The sequence below is a fragment of the Tupaia chinensis genome, unplaced genomic scaffold (assembly GCF_000334495.1).
Source record: "Tupaia chinensis unplaced genomic scaffold, TupChi_1.0 Scaffold000647_1, whole genome shotgun sequence".
Lineage (NCBI taxonomy): Eukaryota > Metazoa > Chordata > Mammalia > Scandentia > Tupaiidae > Tupaia > Tupaia belangeri.
Window position 1 is genome coordinate 1,128,443 of NW_006160168.1, and position 22,451 is coordinate 1,150,893.

The 22,451-nt window shown below is 37.6% G+C and overlaps 1 protein-coding gene and 1 pseudogene across 1 annotated transcript in view; both read right to left on the minus strand.

Annotated features, from left to right (window-relative positions):
• Positions 1 to 22,451, minus strand: part of MRC1 (mannose receptor C-type 1) — a 119,037-nt gene that overhangs the window by 17,755 nt on the left and 78,831 nt on the right. Inside the window, exons 16-23 of the mRNA XM_006159739.3 lie at positions 19,947 to 19,988; positions 18,528 to 18,691; positions 16,386 to 16,453; positions 15,280 to 15,380; positions 13,276 to 13,418; positions 12,494 to 12,608; positions 8,972 to 9,138; positions 3,422 to 3,524 (exon numbers count right to left, since the gene is read on the minus strand). Coding sequence (XP_006159801.1) covers positions 3,422 to 3,524; positions 8,972 to 9,138; positions 12,494 to 12,608; positions 13,276 to 13,418; positions 15,280 to 15,380; positions 16,386 to 16,453; positions 18,528 to 18,691; positions 19,947 to 19,988 — 903 coding nt within the window. The remainder of the gene's footprint in view (positions 1 to 3,421; positions 3,525 to 8,971; positions 9,139 to 12,493; positions 12,609 to 13,275; positions 13,419 to 15,279; positions 15,381 to 16,385; positions 16,454 to 18,527; positions 18,692 to 19,946; positions 19,989 to 22,451) is intronic.
• LOC102475732 (U6 snRNA-associated Sm-like protein LSm3 pseudogene) lies at positions 1,219 to 1,525 on the minus strand (annotated as a pseudogene).

The window sequence follows — 22,451 nt, forward strand, 5'->3', positions numbered from 1 at the left end:
AATAAATAAATAAATAAATAAATAAATAAATAAATAACCAACCACACACACAAAGAATAATATTTTGTGACATATAAATGTCATTAGAAATTCAGATTTATGTCCATAAATAAATAAATAAAGTGCTTTGGACATAGCCACACTCATTTCTACTTACTGTCTACGACTGTCCATAACCACAATTGCAACACAGACAATCTGACGCATACAACCTGAAGCATTTACAATTGGCTTTTTTATAGAACATTTGCCAACCCTGGGTCTAAGGTTCTAGATATACTTTCCTACCTGTTTGTGTCTTGGCTAATTCTCTGACATGTTCCCCTTCATGCTAACGCAGTCCACCAACTGCCTGTTCTGCACTGTGGAAGGGCCAACTTCTTTTTGAAGTCATGCCCAGTAAGCAATGACTTTATCTCATCAAGAGACGACGCTTTCCCTTTCTTCTGCTGCTGCTGCCATCTTGTGTTGGTAAGTGGTCATTAAACAAGAGACCTGGGCCAGCATCTTAAACATGCTGCGGCCAGTATGGAACTGAACAATCTCATAATTTCACACGTTGAGGAGATCTGAGCTTGGCTTAACACCACTGGAAAATTTTCAGACCATTGAAAGTGACAAATGAAGCTTCAGGTAAAGCTTTAAAAAAATAAAACAGTTTCATGGAAGGCTATCTACAAGTAGGAAATAACTCATTTGTCTGATTTCCTTGTTTATAGGAAGATTTATGTATAGAAAAGAATATTTTAAAAATTGCAATATTGAGAGATTATTTCTAAGTGGTTAAGTAGTAGATAACTTTTTCCTCTTTATATGTGTGTATATATATATATATATTATAAAATATTATATATTCTTTTAAAAACATTTTCTAAATATTAAGCAAACCTATGTCTTATATATCTTTCAAATAGTATTTCCTTATTTTAAATTTTTGTACATATAAATGTGTATATTTGTGGAAATTTTGAAAAATGCAGCAATTATAATAGTTACTCTTTTTCATCTTAACAGTCATATTTATTGGAAGAGTTGGAGAAAAACAAAAATGATATCCATCTAAGAAGTTGAGTTATCTATAAATCAGCTCATTTAGGGGTGAAAAAATCCTCTGATCATATCAAAATGTATGCGTGTTTCTCCTTTGAAGGTCTTGCACACTTAAAGAGGTAACCATACAAAGTCTCCTATATTTCCATCCAGAACAAATTCTTTGTTTTAGCCTACTCTCAATGGAGGGGCAACTAATTTGACACCATCTCCCTGGACAAAGAGCATTGGAATATTTTGTTTCATTGATTTATTATCTCTTCATATGTTTCTTCATCAATTTCTATAGTAGTTACAGTTTCTTCCACATCTCCTAGTATCATATTTAAATGCTGATTATAAGCATGTAGTCGGCCTCGAAGTTCCCAATCATTTCTCATTTTCACATAAATTTGCTCATCCAGGCTGAACCTGATGAGATCCAGGGGCTCCTCTACATGTTTGTAGTTTGTTGTGGGTCCATGCCGTCAGCCATATCTCAGACCCTAACAGTCACTCTTAATCCCATGCTCTGAACAAATACTGTTCTTATTTTGACACCCTTCTATAGTCTTCTTTATTCTCGTTTTTAAAAAGGAGTTAGTAGTATTTTTTGATAATTTATAGTTTGTAAAATTTTACATGCTACCTCTATCCCCCTAACACTGTGAACCTTTCGTCAAAACAACTTTCTTTGTGGCAGAATATTCTATCATTTATGTTAAGAAGAAAAAAGCAAAAGAGGATTCTAAATAAGCTTGTGAATCATCAGAACTCCTGGAGGGAGTTTTCCCATTTGCCCAAAAAACTGAGGCAGGGCTAGCATGCTTGGGCATTAATGGTGGCCTAGGATTCTGGGTCTTTGGAATACATTGGGTCATCAGAAAAGTTATGACACATTTTGCATAGAAAAACACATCATGTCTTCTCTGATAATCTAATACTATGAAGAGACAAGTACAGGGTTTGGGCAAAGTGTGGATCAAGAGAAGGGAAGAGTCTTTGCAGTACTTTGCAATCATCTGAAAAACCCTTAGTGGTCTCCAGTCACTGTCATGAGTTGATATTAGTTCCCTGATTCCCCAGAAAGTACAGAAAAATCTATTGATTCTGGGAGAACAAATACCATCAAACTCATCCTCTCAGAGCTATACTCAGGATGATAGTAAAACTCTCCACCCTCCACTCTCAACTCTAATCTATTTTTTGTTTCTGATCCTTTTGTGTGGCTAGACTTTTTTTTTTTTTTTTAAGATTTTTGCCATAGGCCACATGCATTCATCAGAGAGAGAAAGAAAGAAAGAGAGGGAAAATGAGAAATCACCCTCAAAGGGATGGCTACACCACAATCCATTATTTTCCATTCTCCTCTTAGGATTCTGGGCATACATGCACATATGCCCAGTGTGTCTTTCAAGCTATCAGGTCAGAGACTCGAACCATGGAGTCTGCCATGTGGGATCCAGTGCCTTAACTATCATGCCACTTGCTGGTCCCTAGCTAGACATTTTTTAATCCTGTCACTAGAAACTGAAATGTGTATAACCATAATCTTGATTCATAATAAATATTCACATACTCTGTTGTATTTTTCTTTAACCTAATTCAGGTTTCCTAAGATGAAAAAATAAACTGCAATCAAATATCTATTATTTTTAAAGGTGCAGAGTATAAAACAAATGAGACATATATGACACTTTGTGTCAGTAGCTCCAAATTGAGATAGTCCTACCCTGACATTGAAAACACTTGTACAAGTACGCGACTAACCAAAATTTTTTAACAAAATCAGAAAAAATTTAACTTTAAGTACCTGGCATGTTTTCCAAGCTGCCACAGCCAGGATTTGAACTATGGTCAGCCATGTAGGATCCAGCCTCCATGTACAGTACTTAACCACTGTGTTGTGGAGCCAGCCCTCAAATTCAGTTTAATCTGCAGTTTTCTGGTAATGAATGAGGAAGCAGACTCAAGAAGGAAGCATACAAATATCACTCTTTTGGGACCCAGTGGTGGTACAATAGTAATGCAACTGGATCTACGTGGGAAAGGTCCTAGGCTCACATCCTGGTGCCTTCCTGAGCATAGGGCGTGCTCACACACGTGCTCGTGGTCTGGACTGGCTGATGCTGTGAGTGGATCACGGCATGAGGACCTTGTTAAGAGTGCCTCTCTCTCTGCCTCTCTCTTTTTTTCTGTTTCTCTCATTGGAGAAATAAGCAAGTAAATTTGAAAAAGAAGATAGGAAAAATAATTCTTTTTTCTGTCACAGGATCCCATGGATTAAAGTGGGAATCATACAAACCTGTTCATTGCAAGAGCATGATCATATTTTTCAAAGTACATTTAAAAACCCAGTGCTCTCAGCCAGGCCATGTGTGGTAGAACTTACCGGGAAGCATCTGGCATATATAGCCTCGCTTACTCTCACAGGTGTCGTCCATCCATTTTCCTGCCTCCCTTGACTTGCCTCCCATAATTACAACACAATCGGCCTGCATATTTATGGAGAAAGAAAAAGAAAACAAATACAAATCAATAATGATTTAAATCACCTCATTAATAAACAACCAAAAAAACCCTCATTATTCCTAATTTCCCAATTTTAAGATTGTCCTAATACAGTGTTCAATCCCTCATTACTTTCTGACCAGCTGTAACCACGGTTCATGCAAATACCTCACATCAAAACTCATTATCTAAATTGAAAATCAAATAATAGATTCAGATAAACTTTGTACACAGATCTGAGAAACTGCTATCAGAAGTGTAATTAGTAGCTATCAACACTTAGCAAAGACATATATACATATATATATATATATCTCTATATATATATATGTATATTTAATTTTGCAAGAAGATACATGAGTTTTCCAGGGAGAAAGAGTCAGAGGAAGAGGGAGAAACCACTTCCCGACGCGCATGGTCACAACTGCAATCCCATCTCCTTCATTTCTCTACCCTGTCAGGATTTTGGTACATATGTACACATGCCCAGTATGTTTGTTTGTTCGTTTGTTTCTAAGCCACCCAAACCAGGATTTGAACTGTGTAGTTGGCTATGTGGGAAACAGCTGCTTTAACCACCAGGCTATATAGCTAGCCCTAAAATTTTGTTTAAAACATGATTGGTATACTAAGAGAGGAGAAAAAGAAATTATCATATAAAATCTTCAAGCAAAACAAGACAAGGCAAAAAAATAATGGGAAACAAAAAGCAAATGAAGAACAAATAAAACAAGTAAAAAAAAACAAATATGACAGTAAAAAAGGTAAAAAAATAAAAAATGAAAAGGACAGAAAGCAACAAATGGGACAGCTATGAAACCAACTATGTCAACAATCTTTTTAAATCTTAATGATCACTAAAAGACAGAGGCTCATATGTTAACTACAAAAAATTCACTTTCGATATAAAGATATGGGTAGACTAAAAGTAAAAGCACAGAGAAAGATATACCACGCTAACACTAATCAAAAGAATTCTGGAATAGCTATATTAATTTCAGACCAAGTAGACTTCAAAGCAAGGAAAGTTGTCAGAGATAAAGAGGGGCATTCATAAGGGAGACAATTCTCCAAAATGGCATAATGATTCTTAATGATTTTAAACTTAACAACTAAGCATCAAAATACGTAAGACAAAAATGAATAGACCTGCAGGAGAGGGCTGGCCTTGTATCACAGTGGGTAAGAACAATGTATAGGAAGTCAGATTCCACCCAGCCAGCAATGGTTCAGTTCCCATCCTTAAGGCTTGAAAAACACAAAAGGCATGTATGCTTGTGTGTCCAAAATCCTGACAGGATGGAGAAATGGAGAAAAAAGTATGACCATGCTCAAGAAAGGAGTGCTCTCTCTCTCACTCTGTCTTTCTCTGTGAACACACATGTCCTCTGGCCAATCTGAAAAAAGTAAGAGGGGAAAGAAAAGAAAAAAGAGAAAAGAAAGAAAAGAAAAAGGGAAGAAAAAGAAAGAAACAATATTTCAAGGAGAAATAGATAAGCCACAATCAGAATTAAGTATTTCAACACTCCTCTATCAAAAATGGACATATCTAGCTGGCGAAACATCAGTAAGGGCACAGTTGAACTGAGCAGCACTATCAATCAACTGGATCTCATTGACATCTATAGACTACTTCATCCAATGACAGTCTTCTCTACAGAAACATATCACAGCTGGAAATCCCCAAAATACTTAGAAATTAAAGGAAAGGTTAAGTCAGTAATAACATACCAATAATGATACAACAAAAGTGGCCCAGCAGTTAACATAATGGCTACGTCGCTGGACTCCCACATAGTCAACCGCGGTTAGAGTCCCGGACTCGGCGGCTTAACCTCACTCTGGGCGCGTGTTCGTGTGTACCCAAGATCCCGAGAGGAGAATGGAGGAGAAGGGATTGCGGCATGGCCATCCCCCCTGGGGGTGATTTCTTGCTTTCTGTCTCTCTCTCTCTCTTGCTTTCCGGCAAGCGCACGCGCCCTATAGTGAAAACCTCGCCAAAAAAAAGAAAGAAAGAAAAAAAAAAAGACAACAAAAGTAAAATGACTACATACAGTTTGAGTTTTTAAAAAGTGACTAAAGTGAAGAGTTATGTGAAGGAAGCAATTTAAACTCACTCCTTAAGATTCAGACAAGAAGCCATTTTGAAGTTGAGGTGTGTCCTGGCCTGTTCAGGGAAGCTATGTTCTAAACTCCATATTGTAGATGTCCAAAATATTCAGACAAGTGGAGGAGAGATTTTTGTCACAGAATGACCAGAAACCACTGCAGAGGCACAAGAAACATGAGAAACCAAGAAAATATCTCTCCCCTAAGGGAAAAGAACAATCCCTCATCGTCCACAGACTGTACAGTAGAACTCTTGGAAATGTCTGATAAAGAATTCAGAATATTCATAGTGACAAAATTAAACAAGATGCAAGAGCTAAGAGATAATGAACTCTAGAAGATGCAAGAGAAAAAAGACAATGAGTTTCAGGAGGTGTTGAAGTTCTTCCATGACCTGAAAGAGGAAATACACACCATAAAAATGAATCAAATGGAACTATTACAGATGAATGCTGCCATTCAGGAAATCAAAACCTCCCTCAAAAGTATTAAAGGCAGATGAGTCCATGCAAAAAAATCAAATCTCGGATGTTGAAGGCAAAACCTCTGACCTAGAAAAAACAATCAAAAAAACTGAGAAAATAACCCCAAAAAATGAGAATACTGTATGAGAAATATGAGACATTAAGCACCCAAACATCCAGATAATTGGTATCCCAGAGAGTGAGGAAACTAATAAGGGTGTTGATAATCTATTCCATGAAATCTTGAAGAAAACTTTCCAAATCTAGAGAGGCATTCAAATATCTAGATTCAAGAAATACAAAGGACCCCTAATAGAATCAACCCAAGAAGATCTTCTCCAAGGCACATCATAGCCAGACTGGCCAAATCTACAAAGACAAGATACTAACATTGGCAAGAGAGAAACGTCAGGTTACTTATAAAGGTTATCTCAACAGGCTAACCTCAGGCCTCTCATCAGAAACAATGTGAGCAAGGAAAGAATGGGAAAATATATTCAAAATGTTAAGTGAAAAACAGTTTCAACCAAGAATACTATACCCGGCAAGATTATCTTTCATATAGAAAGAAAGGATAAAAACATTCTCAGATAAACACACATCAGAGGATTATCTTGAGAAAGACTTTAAAGGAAGAAAAAGAGACTGATCTTTGCTAGCAGATGGCATATCACAGAATACCTGGTAGGCAGGGCTGAATTGAGAAGGTTTATGTGTGACTAGTGTGCTGGGCATTTGCTTTTCAACAATTTGAATAGTTGACATTAAATATTTTCTCAAAAATATTTAAAACCATACTGCCTCTGTTGTTAAAGAGTCACAAACAAAATTATATAAAATTATAAGAAATATTTTGAACATTATCTTTAAAATTCAGTATTCTAAATTTTGAAAGTTGTTTATTAACTATCAAGAACTATGGATTATGAGCTAAAATTTTTTGATATGTGAAGTAGATGTTTATGGAAAATGTAAAAAATAAATTAATTAATGAAAAATAAATTTAAAAAAATAAATAAACTCATTCCTTAAGCCGCAGCTAATCATGACTGATGCAACTGCTCCAGTCATCTTGTCGACCTCTTATCCCCAGTATCCTTTTCCCAAGAGCCTCAACTATCAGACACCCTCACTCCTACACTTGATTCTTCACTCACTCCCATCTGCCTTCATAGATAGTCTTACCTCCATCATCCTGGCATACTGCCATTGTTCTAATCCAGAAAACCTATTTAAAAACAGCACGGGGTGGGGGGGGGCCGGCAGGTGGCATGGTGGTTAAGGGCGCTGGACTCCCACATGACCAACTGTGGTTCGAGTCCCCAACCTGGTGGCTTGCATTCTTACTTGCCCTCTCTCTCTCTCTCTCTCTCTCATTCTCTCCCGCTCTCACTCTGTCCCTCTCCAGTCAAATTAAAATAAATGGATGAATAAATAAAGTTAAATAAAATTTAAAAAACAGCATGTTTCCAAAACACATATGAAAAGTTTTCTTCACATATTTCACATATACCTTGTGCCTTTTTCTTGAAGATTTAGCTTCTTTTGCTCATTATAATATAGCCTTACTCATCTTCTTGACAAATTTCCTCAATTATATTTTGAGCTTCTTGAAAAGAGACTCAGAGTTGACTCATTCTCATATTCTCTCCCTCCACCATGTCATGCAAAGGCAATGCCTTGTATAAAGGACTCTACAGATATGTGCTCACTAATTAAATTACTCTACCTCACAGTGACTTCCTGTCTTCTGCAGTGCTGACAAGCTGACCCTGTCACTCTACACTTTCACTTCTTTACTATCTTCTTTATTGTATAAGATTTGTAGGCTAAACATAAGCTGCATTAAAGTAAAAACTTTAATGAGAGATTTTTTGAGAGTTTTTTGCTATAGGGTGCCTGTGCTCACTGAAGAGACAGAAAAACAGAAAGCAAGAAATTATTCCTTCTCTTCATTCTTCTCTTGGGATCTTAGACACACACACAAATGCAACTGGCATGAGTTTTAAGCCACTGGGTCCAGGACTTGAACTATGGTTGACTAAAATGGGAGTTTAGTGATGTAACCATTATGCCATCTGCTGGTCCCAGTCATGCTTTGTATAATCCCTAGCATGATGTTTGAATCAATCAGAAGAGCATTCAATGATATAAGGATAAACGTAGGAAAATAAAGAATTCTGTCTCTTAGGTTAAAGTACAAAAGCACTTGGCACAGGGGCTGGTAGGTGGCATGGTGGTTAAGGGCACTGGGCTCCCACATGGCTGAGGTTCAAGTCCCAGACCTGGCAGCATGCTCTCTCTCACTCACTCTCTCTCTCTCTCTCTCATCTCTTTCTCTGGTCAAAATTGAAAAATAATGATAATAAATAAATAATTCTTTAAACAAAACAAAAAAAGCACTTGGCACAGTGTTTGAGACCTAATAGATACTCATCAAATGCTAGCTCAGTAATGATGACGATGATTACATGGACGATGTTATCTTTAGAAATAGTAGTAGCATCCAGATCTACACCCCAAATACTAAACAACTGCAAGGTATATGGGAGAGCGGATTCAAAGAAAGTTGTTAACCCTAGGTTCAAGTGTTTGTCCTGCTACAGAACAGGCTGAGAATAGAGCTAGGTTTCCTAACCCCTCAGTACCATCACCCTACTGAGGCAAAAGTTCCTAACTAAATGTATACTCCTTCCCTCTGGGTTGGCTCACTATGAAAAGCACAGTTAAAATCTGCAAGAATGAACCAGAACAAGAAGTGTTCCAGTAGATTTTTTTTCGAAGGAGAATAATCAATAGAATGATGAGTGTAAGCAAGCTGATAGTGTACACAGAGGTGACGTGAAACTGATATTTACATCTTCATAGGAAAGACTGCTTCTTCTTCCACCAGGGTAACCTTTGCCCCAGTTTGTATAATGAACTCCTCGCCCATCTGTCCAAAGGAATGTGTGCTCTGAATTGACATCGTTCAGTCCCGTCCAGGCGTGAAAAGTGGAGTCCTTCATGTGATAGGTAATAAATGCTGAAAAAAGTCGCAAAGAATTATTTAATATCGGGGGGGGAGGCTAATACTCCAGATATGAAATATATTTAAAATACATTAATTTCTAAATACAGAGAATGTGGTTTATGTCTTCCATGTTATTTAAAAGCATCTTCCATGATCCCAACACAAAGCAACAAAAAATATTTAAGGTGACAGATATGCTAATTACCCTGATTTGATCACTATACCTTATATTCATGAACTCAAAAAAATCACATTTATACTCTATAAATATGGACAATTAAATAATTTAAAATTATCATGTAAGATAATAACAGTATTTTATTAATAAAAGTACTTAAACATGAAAAAAAAAATACATTCTAATCTTAGCAACATGTTATCACTTTTTCTTCATGTTATCATTTTGGGTATGGACTTTGAAAAGTTTCTTACAATAAAGTCTCGGTTTCACCTAAGCTCGTACAGAGTACTTGTGCAAGTTGCACCCTGCCCAAGAATACACTCATAGTCAAGGGGCCAAAGGAGACTGAAGTCCATTCCATGCCCATCCTCCATTTTGGGTACCTCACTTTCTTAATAGCTTGTAGTTTCTACCAACCTGAAAGATGTACTTTTTCTCTAATTCACAAGTTGTCATGCTGTGTGTCAAGAGCTAGCTTAATTCTGTAAATCAAATCATCTAATAACTTGCAGAGAGAGGGTTCTTAATCCTGTAAAGTTCTAAGAACATTTGTCAAAACAAGAAGCACTGGGTTGTTAAATGATCAATAACTCAAATGTATACCCCAAAGAATTTCCCAATAAGGATTCCTTCTGGACGGGCAATTCCTCGAGATCAGTGGCCATCCACAGAGAGTGCCTGGATCCAGTGGGCAACCTGATGCTAAAATCTTCACATCACTTGGGCAAGCAGATCCAGTGAAATTGAGAGAATACAGAACAAGTATGGCCTCTGGCTTCTTGATCAATTTTGTGGCAGAAAGAATAGTAGCAAATACCCAGAAATTATGAAATATTTAAATGTATGTACACTCCATCTCTTTCCTTTAGCACAACCCCAGGCTTCCCAGGGACAGCTGCCTGCTGCAGCCAGCCCCAGTGCCTGAGCCATTGACTGCAAGGTAGATGAGTGCCTACTCAATAAAGCCACAATCAGCAAACATTTATGCTGAAACACGTTTCCTGCATAAGTAAATAGGAAATAGAATACCTAAGCACTCAGAGTTATGAACAGAAATATGTCTGCAAAGAAACAAGGGCCTGTTTATTCATGAAGAGTCAATTCCATGGAAGAGCTATTGCTATATTCTTGTTCTTTCTGCAGAATAGTTAGAGATGCACTTTTTCAAAATTAACTAAAGCTAAAAAAAAAAAAAAAAAAAAAAGCCCAGCCATAGACCATGCTCATTACCCTAGACACCAGTATTCAGAGTCTAGAGCCACATGGGGGGCCCAGTTCACTTTTCATCCCAACCTAAAACAGTGGGCATGTCATCCCAGCTACTTGGAAGGCAAAACGAAGTCTCTCACAACATAGTAAGACCCATCAAAATCTCTCTTTTTCTCTCTTCTATTTATTTCTCTTGATCTACCCTCCCTCTTTCATATAAATAAAACAAAAACTACAATTTTCTGCTTCTAACATATTTGTTTTTCTGATGGATACAAGCATGAGGAGGTATTCATTTTGATTTGATTTTGTTTGCTAAATAAGATCATAACTTTTGCTTTATCCCCTAACTTGAAATGAAATGTGGAAGGCTCCACCTGCCAATACTCAGTACTATTTTCCGCCAACAACCACAGTAAGAATTCAACAACGCGTGCCTGTTTTGCCAGGAATAATGTTATTTTATCTGAAAATTGTTTCCTTCTGCACATTTCTATTATCCAGGTTCTAATTGTGTAATGCCAGGAATCAGCACTTTGTGGTTAAGAGAGGAAATCAATTACTGTGTTTCTGCACTGATTAGCTTAGCCCAGAATGTGGTAGGCCAGTTAGAGATACGAGAATGTTACCCTCTTGTATGGTATGCTATGGGAAGACCCTTTCTTTCAGTGTCTGCCAAGCTGCTGAACTTGTCAAAAGTTCTCAGTGAAAGCTTGGTTGATTTATCCTATAATACATTCTAAGAGAGCACCAGGCAGCATTTATAGAAGAAAACAAACATGTGGGAGGTGTCATGCAGATTTCTAGAGTCCTTGTCTTTTCTTATACTTTCTGGGCCATCATTTTTGTTTTAGTAAATGATACTGGAAGAATCTTAGAGCTAAATCAGAACTGAGAGACTATCTACTCCACATCCCTCCTACACTCCCTTCATATATTTATATATATGACCACCACCTATCGAGCATCTTCTATGCTCTGTATCAGCCAATACATGAATCCATTTAAGCACCTCCAACTTAAGTGTTTTCATAGCCTTTTAGAAATCCCACCCCCACCATGAAGCAGCCTGTCCCATCAGTTCTAACTGTTGGAGTCACCTCCTCATTTTGAGACGACATCACTTTCCCTCTAACTGCCACCACTGGCTTGAGGCCTTTCTTTTGGGGCCATATAAGATAATGCTTCAAAGTCTATATCCTACATTTTCCAAGCTAGTTGACCTGAAGGTCTTTCAACCAGTATCCACTGTGGTGCTTTCCATCACTTCAGTCTGAATCTGCTGCAGTTAGTCAAATCTCCCTTAAAGCAGAAGTCACTAATACCAACTTCAGCAAAGATGGCCCCCAAAAGACCATGCAGAAGTGGCAGGGGGATTCTTTTGAAAACAATATGATGAGTTTTAAAATCCACTATATGGATATGGTCATTTTTCTGTTTTAGCACTCTTCCTCAGAGCTCTGGATTATCCTTATATTTTTGTCCCCAAAGAAAATTCTCCATTTGTTCATGTTCATATTTAAAGCATCTATTTTATTGTATTATGAGTTATTTAATCAAATAAAAGAGCTGAAATGGGAAATCAGCAATTTTTCACTTTATTCTTAGAACTATTCATCTTTGACTCTTTGGGGAGTAGACTGATTTGGTGGGAACTGGGTGGGATGTCAGCTGGACAGGCCTCTGGCTTTGATTCCCAACTCCACTGCTTATGGTCTAGCTCCTTGACCCAATTCCTTCTTTGTACCATGTCCTCATTCACAAAATGGGGTAATAACACCTGCTTCATAAAGTTATGATAATACACAGAGATTTTATGTGAAAAGCCCTGCAGCTGAATAAAAGGGTTCTTGAGAAGTGTTGAAATTTTCCCTTCCTGGTTTTCACTTTGAAAAAAAATTATTAGTAGTATTCTACCATTTTATAAGCAAAATTACTTATTCAAATGCATCATTGATTGTAAAATGGCCTACAAACCTTGCTCTTTTTCATTCAGTATGGAGACCAGATTTCCTCCAAATCCTATGCAAGCTTTCCGTGCCTCTTGCCAACTTTTTCTTTCTTCTTCAACAAATCCAAATACTTTGAGGCACTGGGATGGAATGGAAAAAAAAAAAAAAAAACACAGAGTTAACAAAAGATAACAGAGTTTACTCTGAAGAAATCAAAATGATTCATGAAAATTACAGCTAAATTTTCTCACACATAAATAGAAATTTTTTTGAGAGATTTTTGCTATAGAGCGTGTGTACTTGCCAAAGAGCAGAAAGAGGCAGAGAGACAGAAAGTGAAAAATCAACCCCCCGGGAGGGAATGGCCACACCACAACCCCCTCTCCTCCACTCTCCTCTAAGTATTTTAGGCACACATGCACATGTGCCCAGGGTGAGTTTTAAGCTGCCGGATCTGAGACTCAAACCATAGTTGACTACATGGGAGCCCAGTGATGTAACTATTATGCCATCTGCTGGTCTCTTAAACAGAAATTTTGTAAAGTCAAAAAATTATGTTTTGTGACCCACAAACTTCTTTGCAAAATTTTATTCTCCCTTGAGATAAAGAATTCAACTATTTGAATAATATCTCAGGTATGCTCCCCATTTCCATAGACAATTTGTTATGGAAATCTCTACCTATGCTTGGCAACAATTGTCTGTGTGATGGGAAGGGCAGAAGTTTACTTGGACTTGAGAAATTCACATTGTCAGTTTCCATGTTGATCAATGTCAAGACCCCATCTGTCAAGATTCTTCTCTTACCTTGTGATTATAAAGATCCCAGCCTTCTTTACAACCGCCTTGGACTGAAGGTGTGGTAGGCATAGCTGTGGCATTGATGCTGCTGTTATGTCGTTGGCAAATAAAACCGTTTGGATAACCACAGTTAATGTCATTCCAAAACCCTGGCAAAGAGCAAAATCGTTCATTCAGATTTACATGCATATGTTTAAAAACACTCCATTCATTCATTTATTCATTCATTTATTAGGAGAGATTTTTGCTATAGGGTGCATGCGCTCACTAGAAAGACAGAAGGACTGAGAGACAGAAAGCGGGAAATCACCACCCAAGGGGGATGGCCACACTGCAATCCCTTCTCCTCCATTCTCCTCTTGGGATGCTGGGCATGCATGCACACGTACCTGGTGTGAGTTTAAGCCACCGGGTCCGGGACTCACACTGCAGTTGACCACATGAGAGTCCAGAGACATAGCCATTATGCCAACTGCTGGTCCCTCTTTTATTGTTTTTTTCTAGCCTTTTTTTGAAAGACAAGGTCTCATTGTGATACAATCTTCCTACTTCACCTTCCTAACTGGAACTATAAGTACATAACACCACAACCAGCTCTTCTTCAGATAGGACCTCACTAAATTGCCCACGACAACATAGAGCTTGCAATCTTCCTGCCTAAGACTCTCTGAGACACAAGGTAAATGCCACCACTCCTAGTATCCAGGAGACAAGGACTCAAACCCAGGCCTCCTGCATGGTCTCAGTCTGCGGAGCACAGCATCTGAGCAGTGTGCGCTATCCCAGCTGGAACACTTAGTGCTTTTTCTTTAATGCATTTATTTATTTTATTTTTTAAATTCTTTTAGTTTTTGCTATAGGGTGTGTGTACTGACTAGAGAGAGACAAAGAGAAAGAGAGAGAAGGAAAGTGAGAAATCACCCTTAGGGGAAATGGACATACAGCAATGCCCTCTCTTCCATCCTCCTCTTGGGATTTTGGACAGATATACACAAAAACACGATGTATTTTCCAAGGTACTAGGTCCAGGACTTGGACTGTTTACTCAGCCATGTAGAATTCAGCTGCCTTTATCACCATGCCACATGACTGGCCCAAGCATTTTTTTTAAGGATTTTTTTGTTTTGTTTTTTGCTATAGGGAACATGTGCTCTTAGAGAATGACAGAAAGGGAGAGAGAGAGAAAAGGTGGAAAACCACACCACTCTCCTGCTCAGGGAGTGGGAGGAATGACCACAATGAGATCCCCTCTCCTTCATTTTCCTCTTGGGATTTTGGCAAACACACCCACACTTGTACCCAGTGTGTATTCCAATCCACCAGACTGGGGATTGGAACCTTTCAGTTGGCCATGTGAGATCTAGCTGCCTTAAGCACTACTATCTGGGGGCCCTTAAATGCATTTATATTTTATAAGTTTTTTAAAAAATGGTTTAGACTACTGTCAAACTGATTATATACAAGTGACCAGAAGGATCTTTGCTTTTTGTTTTTTCACTTTAACAAAGTTCAACTTTAAAGACTTTCTTATGAACCCAGCATGTATTTGGTTTTGCAAGATACTATCTAAACAATAAGTAAGGAATGATAGCAATTTAACAATGCCTAACCAATATACATGCCAAGCATCTGCTTAGTGCTTTAGATGTGTTATCTCATTTAATCTTCTCAACAAGATAAATTCTGTCACTATTCCAATTTTATGGAATAATAAAAAGCTGAAGAGACAGTTAAAAGAGATAGATAAGCATATCCTGAACATTTTTCTGAAATTATAACATGAAAAACTGCTTCATATTTTGAGAAGTGAGATCAACTCTGTCAATTATTAGTGAAATGATAAGCATCCATTCTCCATACAAATTGAATGGTTATACTGCTAAAATTAGAATTCTCCTCTATTCTCTCTTATCTTATTGAGTGTAAAGCTTGCTACTTTTAGCCTAGGGGATGTACGAAATGACACATTATTGTACACAGCAAATTTAAGGAAGCGTGATTATTGTCTACCTGAATTTGAGTACATAGTTACACAGTTTTCATCATCATTTGCAAAATTGGGTTCTCCTGTGGCCCACGACACATAGTCCACTTTGCTTCCATCCATCCAACTAGAAAACAAAAACAAACAAACAAAAAAATGAGGTATTGTGCAATAACCCAATCATTAGAATCAACTTTAGCCTAGTGGGGAACAAAGGCAAGTCAGTCTACAGGAGGGAGACCTACAAGGAAAGGCAGAAAACCAGATGCCTAGATACTTGCTGGGACTCTCAACTTTGTGTTTCTCTGCAGCAATCCTACTGCCTTGGCTAGTCTGTTGCTTTTTCCCTCCCTGGAAGAAATTACCTTTAGTCCTGCAGGGGGAGAATTAGCACAAATCCCAATTTCTCAAAAAAAATAATAATAATAAATGGGCTAGAAACAAAAATCCTCCTATAGCACTTCCTGGGCATGATTCCCACAAAACAAAACTACCCACAGAGAGGCAGAGCATATAGAATTTTTCATTAGATCCATTCTCTGATTCTCACATTTACTCTGGCTTCTTGAAAGGTAGTGCATCTTCTTATAAATTATAGAAATTCAGAGACTGTAGAGCTGGGAAAGAACTAGAAAATCATTGAATTTGACCCTCTCATCTTAGCAATGATAGAACAGGTGCCTTTACAAAGGAACATCAAACATTTCTGTCCCATAAAAAGAATAAGTTTAGGTTTCTACTGCTAAAAGGACAACAGTTCCATGAATATATGTGCCTGAGACATCTATGCTTGAATTAGGAGGACATATTCACTGTCCAAACACAGAAAAACAAGTCTATTACTGAACAAGTAAAGGAACACCCCAAAGGTACTAATGATTCTCCCTCCCACAGCTTTCTCTGGCGCTTCTAGCTATGGAAAACAAGACAATCATTCTTTTGAGTTGTTTATTTGAGAATTCTGATGTTGAAAATATTTAATAAGATTATTTAATTTCTTTAAAGATGATTTTTAGGTTGAGCATGCTGTAGAATACCTTCAAAATGCATTCAGCACAAGAATCTCCAAATAACCCATGGGTATTTATCAAATTGCTCAGCTAACCAAAGTTCTTTATCTTGGTTTACTTACGCAAATTTTTTATCCAAGCTGATCAATAAGCCAATAAAGTATGCTGAATGTGCATCATTCTTATTTACCTAAAACATGGAAGTTTACATAGATTTCAGCATGTAATCACAATAAGCAAGTTCTTAAACAAAACCTATGTAGGAATGAAGCAGTCTACTTGGAACCTTTTCTAAAGAAGAATTCACTCACACATGCGTTTGTATATTCTAAGTCAAGCTTTTCATAGAAATAGAAAACTACACATATAGTTAACAACTCGCATTTATAAAATCAAATATCTTAAGTCATTCTCTATAATATCAACTGCCTATAATAATTAAGTTATTAAAGATATTCCTTAAAACAAAGTTGCCAACTGGGATTATGCATCTAAGTAAAACTTCTTTCTTGAATTTTTTTTTTTTTGAGAGGTTTTTTTATTTATTTATTTTTTTCGCTATAGGGCGCGTGTGCTCGCCAGACAGACAGAGAGAGACATAGAGACAGAAAGCGAGAAATCACCCCCCAGGGGGGATGGTCACGCCGCAATCCCTTCTCCTCCATTCTCCTCTCGGGATCTAGGGCACGCATGCACACGCGCCCGGCGTGAGTTTTAAGCCACCAGGTCCGGGACGCGAACCGCGGTCGACTACGTGGGAGTCCAGCGACATAGCCATTACGCTAACTGCTGGTTCCCTAAGAAAAACTTCTATATATAATATTTTGTGTATGTATGTGTATATATATATATATATATAATACACACGATATATAATATATACACTTCTATAAATACTGTATATATATATACACACACACTTCTATATATGTATGTATACACACACACACTCACAATATTAGAAATATCCTCAGTATTTCAAAGCAAATTTTATCTCCAAAGATGATGGTAATCAAACTACACTCTAGGGCCTTTGTAATCAAATGAAGTCTTATTCTTTCAGTACTGCTCATCTTGGTTTTTTACTGCTTTTCTTCTTATCTCCTCTCTGGAAATCTACAAAGATGCCTTTAAGATTATTTTGAAACAGAAAGATATTGAACCAAGCACTCTTGGTTAAAAAAAAAAAAAAAAGACTTACATTTTCATTGTTAGCTGACCACTTGGGTACAAACAAGAAAGATTTTTTATATGAATAATCAAACTGTTATATCTGTGAGGCAACAATGTGGTCCAACTAAGACAGATTTTTTTTTAAATTAACAATCTAGCTGTATAATACACACAGAGTTCAGGATTCTTCTATAACAGCTAGTTAAAATGATAATCTTTGATAGGGAAAAAATAGAGAGGCCAGACATTTGTGGGACATAGTAATGGGTATTACCTATTGATGGTAATGTTCATAGTATTCTCAACTAGACTGGTCTGGGGGTGTATTTCACATTGGCTAAATTCTCTTTACAAGCCAAATTATGTAAAGCCATCAAATGTATAAAATAATAATAATAATAATCTATAAATTTTAAAAAACAGAAAGAAAATCACACTGGCTGTATGTGAGTGCTCAAGATCCTGGGAGGAGAATGGCAGAAAAGGGGTTGTGGTGTGGCCATCCCCCTGAAGGGGGAGGGTGATTTTCATCTTCCCTCTCATGTGTCTATATATATAAATAAAACTACTGAACTCAAAGCCATCAAGCATGGATCTTTACAAAGCCCAGACTAAAAATTGTTCCTAGAATCTGTAATTCTGCACTGAGTATACAAATAATATGGCATAATTTTTTTTTTTCCTGGAGTGCATAAGCACTCACCAGAGAGAAACAGAGAGAGGGAAAGGAGAAAGCACTTCTCATGGGGAATGGTTACTCTGTAATCCCTCTCTTCTGTCTCTTTCTTCTTTCTGGATTTAGGGCATGCATGCACATGCACCCAGTATGTTTCTCAAGTTGCCAGTGCTGAGACTCAAACTGTGCACTCGGCCATGTGGGATTCAGCTCTTTAACCACAGGGCCACAAAGCTGACCCTCAGGCAAAGCTTCTATTATGGACTCTTCCTCCAGTATCTTTGTCTTTAGCCCCAACCTTAGGTTGTTCAAATTCAGCACATAATGAGAATTTGTGCCATGGAGTACCAATTATAAACACCATCTTTGTTTATCACATGTCACTGTTCCATTCTTAAATTTAAAATATTCTTACATATTTCCATAGAAACTTCTTTTCACTTTCACTCTGAATAGAAACAAGATCGCCAAAATTCTTCTTGCAAAATGCTCGTGCATTGTCCATAGTTTCCTTCTCTTTGCTAAAGTAATACTGGTAGTCTTTATAAATAACCCACCCATCTTCTGTGACTGGTGGATCTGAAAAATTAATGAGAAAAGGTGGCAAATTTTACTTGGTTAAACTCAAGAATCTGGTAAATATGGTTCAGAAAAGTTAAAAGATATAGCAGCTATATGAGAAGTATCTATCAATCTGAGAGCCCAGAATACATAGAATGTGTCAAATGCAGGCTGAAATATCTGAGGCCAAATATCCCCTTCTTACCAACCCTATGAAAACTAGCTATATTCTCTTCCCAACTAAATTTCATATGTCATGATTGAGTAAAACAACTTCCAGTGCTATGTTCATCAATAGGGTGGCACGTCAGGAGGAATTTACACACACGGACAAAGCGTATTCTATATCCAAAGAGTGGGAAATTTTATTCTGATTTAAGAAAGAACTTCCAACAGAGGAACTTGGGGGTTGTAGAAGAGAACTGGAGAACCAAGGAATTCACATTACCAGACAGGTTCCTAAGGCTTTTTTTTTTTTTTCTTTCAAGCCATATGAGTCTATGGTTCTGTGCTATGGTAGGCTGAATAGGGCTCCCAAAGATAACTCAGGTCTAATCCCTGGAATTTGTAGTATAATCTCACTCAGAGAAAGGATTTTGTAGAGGTGATCAAACTAAGATGTGATAAAGGTAGGGATGTACTGAGAGAGAGGTTACCCTGGATCATCTGGTTGGGTCCTAAATGTAATCACAAGTGTCGTAATGGAGCAAGACGGGGAGAGAGATTTGACGATATAAGAAGCAAGATGTTTTATTGATGGTTTTGAAGGTGGAGGATGGAGCCATGAACCAATAAACATGAAGTATGCAACTCTAGAAACTGGTGAAGACAAGGAAATGGAGTCTCCTTTAGAGCCTCATGAGGAGACTACCAATGAAATTTTATTTCTGCCAATGCCTGAATTTTGGCCCAATGAAACTGATTTTAAATTTCTGGCCTCTAGATCTATAAGGGAATAAATGTATATTGTTTTATGCCACTGAGTTCATGGTACCTCGTTAGAGCTGCCATTGGAATCTAAGGCATCTGCTAAAGAAGAAGAAACCAGGGACTATGGGTTTGATTCAAGGACTCTTGAGAAATCCAGGAACATATCTTAGTTGTGCAGATGAACTTCTCTTTGGAGAGAAAGATCCAAACTTTCATGAGATTCTCAAAGATCTTAAGCATTACTACTCACCACCTTCTTAGGGTAATGAATTTGCCAATGAGAAAGAAAAGTGGGGGTAAATAGGCTATCAACAGAGAAACCAGAAAATAAGAAAACACCTACTGTCTTGAGGACCTGGTGTTGGCTCAGGTTTTGGTGTTTGTCCTGTAATACAAAGGGAAATTAAATGTAAATAGCGTTTGAATTTCTGCTATTACATATTCCTCTATTTTCAATATTTTTATGGATTAATATTGCTAAAAACTTAACCATTCTTTCTCTTTTATCCCTCTCTCTTCCACTCTCCAATACACTTACCATGTCATAAGGAGACAAATGAAGAAAAAAACAAAAACAATTAGGAGTTCATAGTTAAATAAATTAAGTGCAATAATGGACACCAGAAATGAGAAGACAGTTTTCAGGCACAAATAGTATCATATAAAGAAAAATAAAATAACATAAGTTTTAAAATCAGGGAAGCCATGCTTCAAATTCCAAGCTTGAGTTTAAATTGTTTAGCTCTAACTCTGTCAACTGTAAAAGGTATTAGTAATACATGCAAACAGATAAGGTAAAATAGGTGAGTTATTGGTATGTAGAAGGTGTACAATACACGTTAGTTTTCCAGTCAGACATTTCATAATTAGTTGTGAAATTATTTTAATTTCATTTTTTGAAACTATTATATGTGAACTACTTAAAAATATAAAATATTTTTTTCAGAATCTTTTTTATTTTTTGGAGAGTTTTGGGTTTTTTTGTTTGTTTTTTTTAACTATAGGGCACATGTACTCGCCAGACAGACAGAGAGAGACATAGAGACAGAAAGCGAGAAATCGCCCCCCAGAGGGAATGACCATACCACAATCCCTTCTCCTCCATTCTCCTCTCAGGATCTTGGGCACGCACGCACACGCACCCGGCGTGAGTTTAAGCCACCGGGTCCAGGACTCTAACGGCGGTCAACTACGTGGGAGTCCAGCGACATAGCCATTACGCTAACTGCTAGTCCCGAGAATCTTATTTTTATTAAATATAAATTTTATTAAAAGTTAGAAGAAGTGGGTCCAGCAGATGGCATGGCGGTTGAGGCATTGGACTGCCACATGGCCAACCATGGTTCAAGTCCCAAACCTCATGGGTTGCTTTCCTGCTTTCTCTCACTCTCTCCCTCTGTCTCTCTCTGGCCAAATTTAAAATAATAATTATAAATAAAATTAAAGAAATAATTCTTTTAAAAAGTTAAAAGAAGTATTTCCTTTTCCAAACGGTTGATAATACATCTGAATTTTGTTAGAATCTGATAAAAAAAGACTTAGTTTACCCAGTTTTAGGGTTAATGTACTCACAGTCTAAGAATCAAACTGTTAATAATACAAAATGAATACAAGTCACTGGTAGTTAAGAGACTTTTTATAAACCTGGCCACCATTGATTCCTTTGTTCTAGAAATTATGGGGAAGGGACCAGCAGTTAGTGTAGTGGCTATGTCGCTGGACTCCCATGTAGTCGACTGGGGTTCACATCCTGGACCTGGTAGCTTAAAACTCACTCCAGGCACGTGTGCATGTGTGCTCAAGATCCCGAGAGGAGAATGGAGGAGAAGGGATTGCGGCATGGTCATCCCCCCACCCCGGGGGTGATTTCTCGCTTTCTGTCTCTCTCTCTCTGTCCGTTTGGTGAGTGCATATGCCCTATAGCAAGAAACCTCTAAAAAAAAAAAAAGAAAAGAAAAAGAAAAGAAAAGAAAAGAAATAATGGGGATAAAAGGAGGCAGACAGCAGAGAGCAATTGGGATTGGTACCAAGATTCCCTAACAGCACCTGATGTATATTTTGGTTCAAGGACAGGTTTCTTTCTTTGCTTGTTTATTTTTTCTGTTTTTCATGAGCAAGAGAAATGAAGAGAGACAATACCCACAAAGGATCTCAACACCATGGTCAAACCTAGCTTTAGGAAGTCCCAAATCAAGGACACTTTCATGCCTGGCGAACTCAGGGAGGTCTTTGAATGAGAACATGAGAATGGAGAATCTTCCCCTTTAGGTCAACCTCAGTACAGCATCATGTTTGCCAAAGCATTGCCCAGCTCCCATTGGTTTATCTTAGCATTAGAGCCTGTATCCTCTGACCTCAATGTCTGAATTGGTTGTATAGAACTTCCTTAGTCATAGAAAATGACTGGTGATGTTGATATTTTTCACTATCATTAACATGGTAGATTTGATCACACCAGGGGCCTCCAGATGGTACTCTTTCTCCCTATTAAACATTTATTTGAAAAATCAGTAGTTAGACTATTTGGACCTAAGGGAAATTTTACCAATTTAATGACTAATGTACAATAGAAAGTAAGAAAGTAAAAATTTCTAAAAACAGAAATTGCATTTCAGGCTAGCACTGGGGCCTAGTAGTTAAAGTAGCTGGATCCCATGTGATCAATGATTTGTTTGGGTTCCAACTCCGGAGGCTTGAAAAACATCCCAGGTGTACATGCATGTGTGCCCCAAATCCTGACAGGATGGAGAAATGAAGGTATTATGGTGTGATTACACTCCATAGAGGGATGCTTTCTCCCTCTCCATTTCTCTCTGTCTTTCTCTGCAAGAACATGTGTCCTATGGCG